This window comes from Acinonyx jubatus, chromosome D3, assembly GCF_027475565.1.
Source record: "Acinonyx jubatus isolate Ajub_Pintada_27869175 chromosome D3, VMU_Ajub_asm_v1.0, whole genome shotgun sequence".
Lineage (NCBI taxonomy): Eukaryota > Metazoa > Chordata > Mammalia > Carnivora > Felidae > Acinonyx > Acinonyx jubatus.
In genome coordinates this window covers 42,624,454-42,640,444 of record NC_069392.1, presented here as the reverse complement: position 1 = coordinate 42,640,444, position 15,991 = coordinate 42,624,454, and the positions used below count along the sequence as shown (strand labels likewise).

The window sequence follows — 15,991 nt, the reverse complement described above, 5'->3', positions numbered from 1 at the left end:
TAACTCTGTAAGTTTAAATTTCCAAGTAAGAATACTAAAAACTGTGCCATTTACTATTACTCTTGCTTCTTAAAGGAAAGGACATTTAATTAAAAAAAAAATAGTAAAGAATTTCAGACTGAATGACAGTCTTAAATTAGAAGTGCTTACTTTGTAAAACATATTATAATAATATGTCTTTATTTTCATTTTGTTGCATGCAGGTCAGGAAAACTCCACCAAGAAGTACCACTGGTTCTTGGACCCAGTGTTTAGAAACCTATAGTTAAGCCACTGTTATTGAGCATTGTCAGGGTCCTTTTTATTCTGAACCTTGCTGAAATCATTTCACATTTTTGCCTAGGAACTATGATCATACTGCAAATTTTATTTACATAGAATCATTTAAATCTGTGCTAATGTAAATAATACAGTTGTGAAATACTTATTATTGTACTAGGATTGGATAGTGTTAGCATACTCAGCTGTTAAGAATGGGGACTCTGGAATTTGACTGCCTCTGTTCCAATCTGGATCTGTCATGATCTTGAGCAAGTAACAGATCTTTCTACACCTCAGTTTCCCCATCTATGATGTAGGTATAATCATAGCAGAATTCTTTTGAAGTTTTAATTAGATTCTATGTAAATATGCATAGAGTAACTCCTAGCACATGGAAATGCTCAGTATGTATAATATTATATTCTTATATATACAAATCAGTATTTTGCATTTGCACTTAGGATCTTAATATATACCTTTTAAAAAAAATTTTTTTTAATGTTTATTTATTTTTGAGACAGAGAGAGACAGAGCATGAACGGGGGAGGGTCAGAGAGGGAGGGAGACACAGAATCTGAAGCAGGCTCCAGGCTCTGAGCTATCAGCACAGAGCCCGATGCGGGGCTCGAACTCACGGAGTGTGAGATCATGACATGAGCCGAAGTCGGACGCTCAACTGACTGAGCCACCCAGGTGCCCCTCTTAATATATACTTTAAGGATCACCTCAAATATCCACAATGCAGGGTACTTGGGTGGCTCAGTCAGTTAAGTGTCCAACTTTGGCTCAGGTCATGATCTGACAGCTTGTGGGTTTGAGCCCTGCTTTGGGCTCTGCACTGACAGCTCAGAGCCTGGAGCTGCTTCAGATTCTGTGTCTCCCTCTCTCTCTGCCCCTTCCCTGCTCATGCTCAGTCTCTCTCTCTTTCTCTCTCTCTCAAAAATAAACGTTAAAAAAATAAAAAAAATATATCCACAACGCTGTTGAAGATATTAGCCACAATTACACAATAGAATTTTGTTTTATTTCATTTAAATATTTATTTATTTATTCTGAGGTTGGGGAGGGGCAGAGAGAGAGAGAGAAAGAGAGAGAGAAAATCCCAAGCAGCCTCCACACTCAGCACAGAGTCTGACTCAAGGCTCGATCTCATGACCTCAAGAGTCAGAGGCTTAACTGACTGAGCCACCCAGGCGCTCCTACACAATAGAATTTTAAAGTTGGAAAGGAACTTTAATGTCATATGATTTCACCCTGTTATAGGTGAGGACTTTTATATTTTAAAAAAACATATAGAATCCATCTATCTTCTGGTAAAAGACAACTAGTCAGGGGTTACAATCAGATTAACCTTATAGGGAAGTAAAATATATAGGCCCCACATATATGTCTAATAGCTTTGCCAGATTGGTTTTAAATTCCACTTATATTTATCAGTGCCACTTATGTATTGTCTTAGCTACTCGTACTTTTTCATGTGTCCAATGGAAAGCAATATAATACTCACAGTTCTCCGAGAAACAACAAAATTCCAAAGAATACCTAAAAATGGTAATAAAAAAGGACAAGCAGAGTTTAGGAAATTTATTTTAGGGCAACTGCCAGATTTATTTTAAGCCCTCTGCTTAAAAATAAATTTAATTCACATGACCAGCTTAAAATACTGGATGAAGCCAAGAAGTCACTGCAAAAGCATTTAATAAAATACCTGAATTTTGTTTAGTTGTCCTTTGTTATGATTTTGTGAAGACTTACTTCCTATCTTGATTTGTACAATGGCTTTTATATCTAAATATTTCTTGTATGTAATAAAGTGAAAATAGACATTTTTCAAACAATGTAACATTTTCCTAACCTCTGACTCACTGCAGAAAGTTGGTGGGCCGATCCGATGCTGTACAATGTTTTTTTTATATAGGAAGACAATAGGTTCATCTGTAGTATTTACCAGCGTGTGGTAAAATACCCACATTTTCTATTTCTAGCAATCTTTAATTTGACCTATGGACAAAACTAAAGTTTAGAAATAAATTAAAGTACATTTCCCACTGACAGCAGTGCAGAACTTTACTTTGCAGATTGAGTAACAAGTACCCTCTCACACCACAGTCAATGAAGCAATTGATTTAAGAGGAAATGCCCATAATTTTCATATTCTACAGGGGTTCTGGTAAAATCACAATTTTAAATTTCACTGAACGCTTTGAAATTGAAAGGCAGGATCACACATCAAGAGAAATACAATGGGAATGATAATGGTGTGGGAGAACTAGTATGAATAACTTAAAAACATTGATTTTTTTCTATGAGATTTTTTAAAAAATAAAGTGAACTTGGCTTCTCTGAACTATATCATCCAGTTAATATTCTGGTGCTCCCCTGACACACACAGTCGGCTTATGGGACTGCTTCGTAATTTTCCCATGGAATCGCACACGGTTTAAACCTTGTGGTGTTCACGAAGGGCGGGGACGATACGGGCAACACTACTCCGCTGGTGCCAAAATGCTGCTGCCTGGTGGCGAAAAGGCATCTTGCCTTAAAAAAGAATCTATTTGCAAAATGACAATAACAAGCACACTTTCTTTCTTGTCAGAAAGCTCCGGACCGCTGTTGCAGCCCACAGGAAGCAGAAGTGAGGCAGCTGCCAGGACCCGACCAAAGGCAGCAAGAGCTCCGCTGCAACCCCGCCGGCTCAACCTCCTCCGGCCCCGACCTCCTCTACCGCTCCAAAGCTTTGCTGGGCTCCTCAGAGCCTGCCGGGGCGAAGGCGTGGCCGGCCGCCGCATCCAGTCCGCTCCTCCCAGCCCGCCTGAGAGGCCTCGGGCGCGCCCCTCCTTCCGCCCCGCCCGGCCCTGCCCGGCCCGGCGGAGACGCCGGCGTGCGCGCGCGCGCGCGCGGCGCCGAGCCGATTCTCCTTCCGAGCGTCCGCGCCCCGCATGCGCACTCCGCGCCGGCGGTCTCCGTTTGTTTGAACAGGAAGGCGGACATATTAGTCCCTCACGGCCCCCCTCGCCCCACCCCCCCCAGGCATTCGCCACCGCGACTCGCCCTCTCCGGAGCAGGGGACGCAGCCCCTCCCAGAAGCTCCCCCATCAAGCAGCGCCGGGACCCGACTCTCGTCTTCCTCACCGCGAGCTCTCTAGCCTTCCTCTCCTAAGTCTCCATCGGGCACCGACCTCGCCCTGCCCCGCCGGACACTGCGGTAGCAGCCCCAGCAGCGACGGACAAAATGGGAGAGTGAGGCTATCCCGTGGGGACCACCTCTTGGCTGAGTCGGATCGGTGCGTCGGGGCCGCGCCAAGTAAAGCCGGGGATGCGGGGCTAGACCGCCTACAGCACTTCAGAGTGGAGCGGGCCGGGCCCGTGGCCCAAGCGGCGGCGGCAGCTGGCACAGCTCCGCACCCGCCCTTCGTTTTCGCCTTTCCTCTTCTCCCTCCTCTGCTGCCCAAAGGAGTCTCCACCCTGCTTCTCTTTCTCTCTCCCCTCCGACCCATCTCGGGACGGGGAACCCTCCATGGCGAAGGCGGCTGGGGCCCGCTAAGCTGAAGCACCTCGCCGGGCGACAAGGCTGGTGGCGACGGCGCTGTCGGCTGTCGTGAGGGGCTGCCGGGTGGGATGCGACTTTGGGCGTCGGAGCGGCTGTGGGTCGCCGTTGCCCCCGGCCCGGGGTCTGGACAGCGGAGATCCCCTCAGTGAGGGGAAGGAGAGGGGACCGGGCGCACCTGGTGACCCTGAGGTTCCGGCTCCTCCGCCCCGCGGCTGCGAACCCACCGCTGGAGGAAGTTGGTTGAAATTGCTTTCCGCTGCTGGTGCTGCTGGTACGAAGGTATTGTCACAGTAGCAGCAACATGTCGACTGGGGACAGTTTTGAGACTCGGTTTGAAAAAATCGACAACCTGCTGCGGGATCCCAAATCGGAAGTGAATTCGGATTGTTTGCTGGTGAGTAGCACTGTTGTCTTTTGCTTGTCTGGGGTTCTGTATATATTTGCCTTCCTCTTGCATTCAGTCTAGTTATTTGCAAAAGAAAGTTTCAGGTGTGCATAATCTTGGAAAACATCAAAATCTGCCGTTTTTCCTGAAGAGCCTTTGGAGCACTACTAAAATCTCCTCCTGTGTCCTTATTTATCATCGGACTGGCTCTGTGCTAACTACTTTCTGAACTCTTAGGTCTGACTCAGTTCATCATTATCCAAAAGATACTTATAAACCTCTATTTCAGGCATCACATAAAAAGTTACCACGTCAGTTATTGCGTATATAGTTTGTTGAATGATGATCTTAGTAGTATTAATCTTTTTGATCGGTTTGACAGTAATGCTCGAAAGACTACTTTCCACTTAGAGCGATTTAGCTCGTCAAGGGTTTAGTTTTTAGACTTGAAAGTGACAATGGAGAATCGATATTGAGGAAGTGATTTTTGAGCCAAAATGTCATAGGTGACTTGAATCTGGAGGAACTTTTTGATGGACTATTAAGTGTAAAAACCTAAGGTAACTGATGATACGTCATCACAATATTAACTCTTTTACAATATTGTTTATTACAAAAGTATCGCACAGATATTATAACTGCCTTTTTTGATGGTGGTGTGCTTAACCACTGTCACTTTTAAAACATTCTGAATACGTTTTTATGCAATAAAAGGCAAAATTTTAAAGATTTCTCAGTAGTTGATAACATAGACAGTTATCTGTAGGTAGAATTTTTAAGTTTTGTCTATTTTCCCTGATACTAATAGTTGCAAACTCTGCAAGCAAATTTCTTCTTTTACTTTGCTGAACAACTAGAAGTTATTTATAATTCTGTTTTAGTCCAAACAAAAACACATAATCTCTAAAGTTTCAGGGAGTATATCTATATGGATAGTTATTTACAGCCTCCTCAGAGAATTAATGTTAGATATGTACAATATTTGGGATTAAGATTAGCTGAACAAAATAATGCCATTCAGAGAAATCATATTTAAAAATCTCATGAATCAGGACAATTATGTAGATCATTTAAAATTAACATGCATTTTAGTTACTCTAAATACCTGTGCAGATTTTTAAACGTGTACTGTTTTACAAGAAAGTTTCTCCCCAAAGTTTTCAGAATTACTCTAAGCATCCTTGACTGTGAAATGAAAGTGTTGTGGTTCATGTTTTTGAAATGTCTCACCCACGTTATGGATGCTCTTCATATTGAGAAACAGGATGGTGGATACTTAACACAGTTTAAAACATTTTATTGAATGAGAGAAGTGGAAGAAATTAGAACAACACATCTTTCTACTAGGAGTTTCTGTCTCTTTTAAGAAGTCCAAATTTTCTTTTAATATTTTACCCAATTTCCACGTATCTTTGATTCTGTTTTGCTTTTTGGTCTCCTTATTCCATGAAACAGTAGTATAGGGAGGGTTTAGTAGCTTTTTTTGTTGTTGTTGTCTTATAGCCTCTTGCCTCAGTTTCATTTAGGGGAACCTCACAGATTTATTGAAATGTGGGAAGATACAAAGAAGTAGAGGTCATGGATTCTTTACTTGAAAATTCAATCTATTTAGGAAAACCAAGACCTAAACTCACATACATATACAGAAACAAAACAGAACACTTTAAAAATTGAAAAAAAATGTGTGATGGATTTCAAATAATTGGTACAGGTAATACAAGCTCTTGGTTATTGAAAGGAAGAAATCACTGTGTGTTGAGAGGGCCAGAGTATGCTTTATGATGAGTGGATAGGATTTAGGTGGAGGGCATTCAGAGAGGGAGTAGAGGATAACATGAATAGAGGGTGGGGATGAATTGGCTATGAGATGTTTAGGGGAACCGAAGATAAAGTTGGAAATAACAGATTGGGGTTAGTGTGGAGGATTTTATTGCTAGGCTACAAGAGTTTAGATTTTCTTCAGTATGTTGTGTTTATTAAAATATTTGTAAATGAGACTGTTCCAGGATGAATGAAGATGAATCTGTTAGTTATATGCAGGATGCAGTGTGTGAAAAAAGACTGGAGATGGGTTGAGATTGGGGGGCTTCTTAACAATAGTACAGAAATTATTGAAGCCCCAAATTGAGGAATTAAAATGGGAAAGGAAGAATTAATGGAACTTGATTGATTAGCAGGGTTGGAGAGAAGGGGGAACCAGAGCTAGAGAAGGTAGAGGATTCTAAAAATTTTGAAGGTAGGTTATAGGGAGACTGGTGATAACAAAGTTGGGTTTGGATATCTCTTGGGAAGAATAGGCAGTAGATAAGTTCGATTTCAGACTTGTGTTTTAGAGTATAGTGGGCTAACCACAAAGAAATGATCTGAAGACTATTGGAGATAGGAAACTGAGCTCATAATTAAAGATAACAATTTGGAAATCATTTGTGCAGAGATGCAAGTTGAAATTGATATAATGATTAAGGGTAAAAGATGAAAGTTGAAAAAAGAGGAAGAGTCAAGAAAGTAGGCAATCAAGGCCTTTTCAGACTTAGGACAGCCTGGTATCTTGGAGCCCAAGACTTGTAAAATAACATTTTGAAAAAGAAAATAGTCAATGGACAGATTTTTTCCCCCTCCTGTAGTCTTACAATCTTGGCCCTTTTTTCTATTTGGTTTCATAATTGTTCATCGATAGTTATTGAAATTTTATTACCGTATTAATCTGAACTCGGTAAAGATTGAATTTTTCTTTGGAGACAAATCCTTTTTCCAGTTTTGTAGTATCTAGCCTGATTTTTTTTTTTTTTTGGCGTGGTATTTTATGTTTATCATTAAGTATTCATTCATTCATTCATTCATTCTACCATTCAGAATGACTTCTCAGGTAACTTCACCTTTTTTCAGTGAGTCTGTTCTTAACTCTTCTTCCCTGTCTGGACTTTGGACGTCTCTTGTATTTAGGGAGGAAAGCCCTTTTAAACTAATTGCTTTTCTCTATTATTTTGGCCTTTGTTGATTTATTTAAGTGGTATTTATTGAGTATGTATTGTGTGCCATTTGCGGCACTCATGTTCTAGGGTTCTTTTTTTTTTTTTTTGTAATATCAAAAAATAAAGTTACTGAATTATGTTTGTTCTGCACTTACTTGAATAGGTCCATTCTTCACAAAGTTCCCAAAACTTTTGGTTTCAAAAGAGTTTGCTGGCAGATCTCTTTTAAACCATCTTACAAAACAGCTTTTTTTGTTGAGGTCTTAATGATGAATATTAGTAGTTATAAAATAATGTAGCTGGAAAATGCCCTGTTAAGTGGCTATCCAACCTTTTCTTGAACACATATAATTTAAGAACTAGATAAGTCTGTTTTTCATACTGCAAATATGAATGCTTAAATAGTCTGCAGATCCTAAGATAATATGGTAACTATTCACTTATTTTCTAGAGCATCCAAATCACTCAACCTTGGTTTTCTGTAAGTCACATTCTTTCCAGTATCTTAATGGTTCTCTTACTGTCCATGTTAGAGTTTATAATGATTATCACGAGCTGTTTTCCTTTTTCCTGCTTTTTCTTTAAGCTTACAATTATTTTATCTAGGGCTTATTAACAATTTCTTAATGTTTTTGAGTACCTCTATTAAGTCTAAATTTCCAAAGGGGGAAAATGGATATGGTTTGTAAATTAAAAAAGAAAAACAAAGGTAGTTGGGTGGGAGCGTTAGGTTTATATTTGTCTTGAAGTGTGACATGCATTTCTTGAAAATACAGCTATCTTGCCTTTAGCATGTTTAGCTTACTGCTTCCGGATGCAATTAAGAGCATAACCGTTTTTTCTAGTTTTTGTTTGCTGGTGGAGGTACAGCAGTAGTGGGTAGAATGGAGGGAAGGGAACCAATATTAGTTGAGCAGTGCATACTGAGTTCTAACACTGCTGTTCCCTTCCTACATACTTGTTACCACCATTTTTCATTAGTCAGTTTTTCAGAATGTGGGAGGCATACGTAAACAAAGTTTCAGGTGTTCGTTTTTGAGTTTTTCTTTAAATTGTCTTTTCTTTGGCTTCCTAACCTAGTACTATTTTCCTGTCTTTTCACTGCTGACTTCTTTTTCTGTCTTAATCTTTGGTCTTGTAATGCTTATCATTTTCTTCACTGTCTTGGAATTTCATCCATTCTTACAGCTTCAGCCACTGTCATCTCTGTGCCCATGAGATCCAAGTCTTTATTTTTCAGTCTTTTTTTTCTGGTTTTAAATCCTCAGTGTCTGACTGTCCACTACGCACCTATACTTGGATGTCATGAAAATTCCTTATATTCTAAAATAAAATTTCTTCCATATACTTATTGGTCATTGACATCACTATTGTCTTTGTCACTCACCTGGAATTTTTGTTTTGAATTTAAACAATCCTATGCCACATGTTGGATTATTTCAATAGATTTTGGCTAGCATTCCACAGTCTAGATTATTGCACTCTAATCCCTCTGTGCATCCTACCAGTTGAATTGATCACATTTGGGGTTATATTAGTGAACTAAAAAGACCTGAGGTCATTAAATCTTTGAGCCTAAAACACTATGTCAATGTTCATAATTTATGAGTTAATGGGTGTTATCAGTGTCAATTGCATATCTGCTTGGTTTGGATGAGACTGTTTTTAAAGTTCATTTATTTATTTCAAGAGGAGGGGCGCAGAGAGGTGGGGGGAGAGAGAATCCCAAACAGGATCTGCATTCTCAGTGCAGAGCCTGACATGGGGCTCACATCACAAACTGAAATCATGACTTGAGCCAAGATCGAGTCGGGCCCTTAACCAACTGAGCCATGTAGGTGCCCCTTGACCGGACTGTTTTGATGTTAATATGTTGCAAGAATTAAAAAAAAAAAAAACAAAAACAAATTACACCATTCAGCGAATCTTTGGGTAGGCTCTTAAACTTGGATTCAAATGTAGGCTCTGCCATGTACTTGCCAGATGATTTTAGGTGAATTATTTTTACCTCCAGAGTTTATTTTATCTTTAGGAAAGTAGGGGGATAATACTACTAGATTGTTGTAAGGGTTAAATAATACAGACCAAACAATTATCAGAGCATATGGCATTTAGTAAGCATTTGTGAATTGGTAACTACTTCATCATATTTATAGTATTCCTGTTATATGTTACGGTGCTTAGGCTAGAAGTTGATATTTATTGTCTTCTGTAAGTACAGAGTAATGCTGGCACCTCAAGCCATACCCATAAATTCATAATCCAGCTGTACTTTACTGAAGTGTCTAAACCAGTTGTAACTGAAAATAGAGATATTCAAATGGGATTCTGTAGAATGGGGAGGGACTTTGGAGACTGTTTATTCATTTAGTCATGATTTATAACATACCTACTTTGTGCCAAGGGTTTATATTTATAAGAAAGGCAGTTTGGAGCTAGTTTATGGAGATTGAGTTGTTATCTTGTCCTCTTTCTGTGTCTGTTATACTTTCAGTATGCGCTCTGTAAATAGGCCCTCTTGCACTACAAGTAACCCTGTGGGTGTATAGAGAGGTGGCTCAGAGTAACAGCTGAGACATGAATTGGACCATTCATTAATCTCTTGAGTCAGAAATGTTTTTAATCCAGAAGAAGCAACCACATAAAAAATTTTTGTAATGAACAAAGAGTAAATTCTCAGTTTTAGTTTTTGCATAACTTTTCAGTTTAGTTTTATTTCATAATTGTAAGTTTTGTTACTGTGTGTATATGGTAAAAACTATAGAGATTCTATTTTCACATATGACAGAAAACTCCACATCAGGAAATATACACATGGAGTTCTGTCGCTGAAGATAGTCAAGTTGCTCTACTTCCCCATTCCCATCCTCACTGAAAAACAGGTACATCCATTTAGTTTAACTGTAGAGCATAGCTGATGGATACCACACTCGTGTATGTACAAGAAGATGAACAGATAGTGTTGCATTTCACAATGGAAAATGTTTTATATTGAAAAAAAACCCTCTGGACTGAAAATTCAGAGCATTGTCATAAACTTGTTTTGCTCTTAATTCTCTGTGTGACCAAGTAAATCTTTTTTCTTATCTAGGTTTCAGTTTCCCCATTTGTAGAATGAAGAGTTGGGCCATATAGTTGCTGATACCCACTGTGTCTCTAAAACTTCTATGAGTCTTTATTATACTTCTATTAAAACTTTAAAAAGTTGTGTCATTGATTACTTAAGAGATAGAATTTAAAAGTTAAATGGTGTTAGGGTAGAAATATAAGAATAGTAATTATCTTTGGTAAGTGCTATTTTTGCAACAAGTTTTATATAGCCATAGAAGATCATCCTAAACGAATTGTTAATTGTTATATTTGGCACTTTTTTATTTTTGCATTTGTGACTTGCGTTCATAACTTTATAGAGGTTTGTACTTTTTGAACAAAGAAGGTAGTAATTGAGTTACTTATTTGCATATCCATTAAATTGTATACATGTAGTTTATTTCTCTAATATACCTGCCCTCCCTGTTTGGGAATGTGAAATACAGAAGTACATTTTCACTGTAGTTTCTAAAGAGTTAGTGGGATGTTAGATGTTCAAATTAATGCTCAAAATTGATGTCTCAGAGAAGTGAGAAGTTGTTTTATACTTTTTTTAATTTGTGTCTTATTTTAGAAGGTTTGCTAACCTGTGTCCCTTCTTTATTACTATGTTTGTTTATTTTTAAATTTTGTTTATTTATTTATTGAGAGGACGAGTGAGGGAGAGTGGCAGGGAGGGAGGGAGAGAGAGAGAGAGAGAGAAAGAAGGGGAGAGAGAGAGAGAGGGAGAAAAAGAGAGAATCTTAAGCAGGTTCCATGTAAAGTGTGGAGCCCAGTGCAGGTCTTGATCCCATGACCCTGGGATCGTGACCTGAGCCAAAATCAAGAGTCAGACAGTCCACCGACTAAGCCACCCGGGCGCCCCTATTTATGTTTATTTTATTTTTATTTTACTGTTACTCTCATACTTTATAGTCTTTACTCCATGCTCCAATATCGACTTTTGGAAAGAAATTGACATTTTATCTCAGAGGAATTCATTTTGAAATAGTGCTCCTGAGTTTTAAGTCTTCCCTTTTCTCTTTGCTGTTATTCATTCATTCAGCAAATGTTTATATGGTGTACTGTGTACTAGGCACTCAGTTGGGGACACCATGGTGAGTTCAAACAGGGATCCTGCTTTCATAGAACTGGTAGTCTCAGGAAAAGGGTAAATTTTGAGCAGATAGGAGTGGGGTGAGGCTTAAAGGGGAGGTAAGAGGTATGATCACACCTTTCCTTTAAGGCTTGGGATATATTTAAAGACTTGTGGTAAAGTAGTCTACATGTATAATTCTCAGATATGTGTCTGTAGATTGTCTGTATCAGATTCGCTCGAGAACTTGTTAAAAATGGAATCTGGGCCCATGCCCAGACAAACAAAATCAGAATTTTTTGGGATGAGTCCTAGGATCCTGCATGGGTTGTGGATTCTTAGACATATTCAAGTTTGGAAACTATCATTATAGTGGAAAGAACATTTATTTTTGTTTTATTTGGTAATTTTGTAAATGACAAATTTTAACATACACAGAAGTAGGGAAAATAGTATAGTGAACTCCCATTACCCAGATTCTCAGTTTTCAAAATTTTATCACACTTGCTTCAACAATCACCCTTTTACTTGCCAAAATATTTTTTTTCTTGCCAAAATATTTTAAATTCCAGATTCTAGATACTAATCATTTCATTCACCCCTACATACTTTAGTAAGTATCTCTAAAAAAACAAAGAATGTTTTCTTCATTGCCACCATGGCCATTATCATGTCTAACAAAATTAAAAGCTTCTTGGTACAATTGATTCCCAGTTTTATTCATATTTATCTGGTCATATAAAACAATGCACTTTTTGCAGTCGCTTTATTAGAATCTGGATCCAAAGCCCACATGTTGCTTTTGTTGGTTAGGTCTTTCAAGTCTCTTTATTGTGTAGTTCAGTCTTTTCCCCCTCTGTCTTGTCTACCCCTCACCCCCACATTGTCTTGCTGAAAAAAACTGGGTCATTGGTACCGTACAGTGTTTAACATTCTGGATTTCTGTTGTTTTCTTGTAATGTGATTTAATTTGCTCCTGCATCTTCCATATTTCCTGTAAATTGGTAGTTAGATCTAAAGGCTTGATTTTAATTATAAATTTTTAGTCAAGAGTATTTCATAAATTATGTTTTCTTTTTTATTTTTAAAGTTTATTTATTTTGAGAGAGAGCGAGTATGGGACAGAGGTAGAGAGAGAGGGAGAGGGAGAATCCCAAGTGGGCTCCACGCTGTCAGTGCAGAGCCTGATGTGGGGTTCGAACTCACCGTGAGATCATGACCAGAGCCAAAGTCGGACCCTTAACTCACTGAACCACCCAGGCGCCCCATAGATTGTGTTTTCTTTTGCTTCACATCAAGAGGCATATAATACCTGGTTGGCCCACCCTTAGTGATGCTAAGGTTGATTAATGTGTTCAGGTGGTAATAGCCTATAATAATTTCCTTTGTAAAATCCTTCATTATCCTTTTACCTAATGGTTCCATCCATTTGTGGTCTTCATTGAGTCAATTATTTCATTAAGGATAGCAAAATAATGACTTTCTAATTCTATCATTTCTTTTACATTTATTAGCTATAATTCTTCTGTTAAGAGAACTTATGTATTTCTTTTTTTAATTTTATAATTTACATCCAAATTAGTTAGCATATAGTGCCACAATGATTTCAGGAGAGTAGATTCCTTAATCCCCCTTACCCATTTAGCCCATCCCCCCTCTCATAACCTCTCCAGTAACCCTCTGTTTGTTCCTGTTAAGAGAACTTACGAATTTAAGAACTTGCACTCATCATCAATCGGACTATTTGCATACCATGAAATATCTGACAGGGGCTGTGATTTCAAATAGAGAGAAGCATGTTGATCTGGCAGTGAGAGAACCAGGAGAATACATCTCCTGCCTTTATTGACCTCCTACCTTATAGTCTCCTACTGTGGTCTCCCATTGCCTGAAAAGCTAGTATGCAAAAGAACTCATTGAACCAGTCTCTAAGGGTCAGGAAACAAGATATTACCCAGTCAGCATCCCTCCCTCCATACATCCATCCATCCATTCCTCCCTCTGTTTTGTTTTTTATTTTTAGGATCATTATGGAACACATTAAAAAAATTTGGTGTGTTTCAGTCGATTTTTGTCATCCTTATTTGATGCTCAGTTTGTCCTTTGACTAATGGGAGCCTCTACATTGGCTCCCATCTGATTTGTATATGACTCTAATACTCTTTGGTAGAGCTTCCTTGTTTTTTGTATAATAAGATGCCCAGGCTCGTATTGTACATTTCTTACCCCAGACTTGGAAGTCAGCCATTACTTTTCCTTTTAGTGGGGAATGATACTTTGAGACCACAATCTGGATTATAGGAGTATTCACTGCTACCGGGTTGAAATTGCTTCTTGTTCTTGTTTAATGAATAGAACTATGAAATTTTATTTTTGAAAAGAAGAAAACATTCTTTATACTGATAATTCCAATCTCAGTTTATCATCACTTTGAGTTTGTATTTCTTTTACATGAAAAATCTTTCTAACAATACTAACAGAATTACACATTTGTTTGATTTCTAAGAATGTGGGTATGATATAGTGAAAGAAAAACTGAGCTGAATGCGGTGGGGTTGGGGGAACTGATGCCTTAAATTGTATTCATCTAATTGACTCTGTACATTATAAATTGAAAAGTTGTATTGGCCTTGGACAGATAATACCCAGTCCCTGAACTTTAGTTTTCTTTAGGAGTATAATACAAAATTTACTAATTGAAACCCTGTCCAGATTAATTTGTCTTTAGATACAAGTTTATTTAAATTTCCAATGTTATTAAGAAATTCTGTTTTAGATACACATTTCTATTTCTTCTTTCATTGATTGCTTAAATTTCACTGTTCCTTTAGCAGTGGGACAAAGAAAATGTTTTTCTAATTTTTATCATCCACTCTGAAAGTGTTTACTTATCTCAACCTAATTGCATTTCCTCTGCTTATTTCTAGTAATCTGTAATCATAGAGGCAGTATAGCCTAATGGTTAAGAGCATGCTCTGGAGTCAGACTGTCTGATTTTGAATCCTACTCAGGTCAGCCATTTATTAGCCTCGTGACTTGGGGTAAAGTTGTTTTTTTTTTTTGTTTGTTTTGTTTTGTTTTTTAATTTGAGCATAGTAGACACACAATTTTATATTAGTTTCAAGTGTACAACTTGGTGATTGTTGGGTAAAGTTCTTGACTTTTTTAAACCTCAAACACATCATCCTCAAATAAGATTAATCATAAACTCTTACAGGGCTGTTAAGAGTATTAAATCTGATAATGCATGTAACATGCTTTGCATAGTTCCCAGCATTTAGTAGATGTTAGCTATCATTATCATCATCATCATCATCATTGTAAATCTTTATAATTTGTCCTGGGAAGGAAGACTTTTGTGCTGACCAAGTGTATTATTATCCACCTCCCTATACCACAGGCCAGCTTTTTATTTAGTTTTGTGATCTTGGACAAGTATCTAACTTTCTTATATTAAATCTGCAAAATGAAAATCATGATAATATTTACTTTGTAGGTTTTACTTATGAGGATTAAATGAAATAATTTATATCCAGGTGTTAATAGTTACTTTTTTCTTTACCTTTATATTATAGATTTGATGACATTTCCACTGTAGTTAGAAATACTGCTTATAAACTTGGGAGAACAGTAGAATGGGGTTCTTCATTTGAGATATTTTTTGAGTCTTATCTTTGCTTTCTGTTATTGCTGCCCTACCCAAGTCCAGACTTTTAACCCAACATTCTTGTATTAGTGGGACATCCTAGCAGTTTGCCTATATAGTCCATACTATATCTTTCGTTTTCTTAACTTTAGTGCTTTTTGTCATGTGGTCTTAGCTTACCTATTTAGCTTACCTTACTTCCTGTTATTCTCCAAAATAGTCTGGTCCAGGTGGATTTTTTCACTTTCTACTTTCTACTGCTTTTCCCAACGTTTGTTCTCACAGTTCCAGGCCCTATCTTTCCTCTATATTCTCCTCACCAATTTCCTTTCTCATCTTTATTGCCTAACATAAGTGATAACTATGTTATAATGTAGTTTTCTTTTTTGAACTCTTACAGTATTTGTAACTGTCTCATGTAGTTTATTTATTTTTCATTTTAGAGAGAGCATGAGTGGGGCCGAGGGACTAAGGGAGAGAGAATCTTAAGCAGGTGGGGCTCAATCTCCACAACTGTGAGATCATGACCTGAGCTGTAATCAAGAGTTGGATACTTAATCAGCTGAGCCACCCAGGCACCCCTGTCTTGTAGTTGATCACAGCTATCTTATATGAGTCTGCCTTGAGTGTTGTTCTTACCTCTCTAATCAGAATTTCAGGGCTAATCAGGGCTCAGTATAATTCTGGGCATTATTATTTAATTAATACTTGTTGATTTTTGTGGATGATTATCCCCTCATCCCTGTATTCCTATTCTTTCCCTCTGAATTAGTTAGGGCTCTGACAGTTATATACGATAGAACTCAACTTGAATTTTCCTAGGCAAGAAGAATTTATAGATTCAGGGAAACCTGATCTCAAAAGATTCAGTTGAGCTTCATGAAGTAAGAACTAGAACTTGGGCCTCAAATGCAATCATGGCTCTCTCCCTTTACTTTCTTATTCTTTCTTTGTGTTGTCATTCTCTCTGATTGTGTTAGTCACTTGTGGAAAATATGCCTGCCCAGAGCAC

At 38.1% G+C, this 15,991-nt stretch overlaps 1 protein-coding gene across 3 annotated transcripts in view; it reads left to right on the top strand.

The window, feature by feature from the left end:
* Positions 1 to 4,071: 4,071 nt before the first annotated feature.
* Positions 4,072 to 15,991, top strand: part of ROCK1 (Rho associated coiled-coil containing protein kinase 1) — a 157,519-nt gene continuing 145,599 nt past the window's right edge. For all 3 annotated transcript variants that reach the window (XM_027068615.2, XM_027068614.2, XM_015066575.3), the window contains exon 1: positions 4,072 to 4,205. In XM_027068615.2, coding sequence (XP_026924416.1) covers positions 4,113 to 4,205 — 93 coding nt within the window. In that variant the 5' untranslated portion in view covers positions 4,072 to 4,112. The remainder of the gene's footprint in view (positions 4,206 to 15,991) is intronic.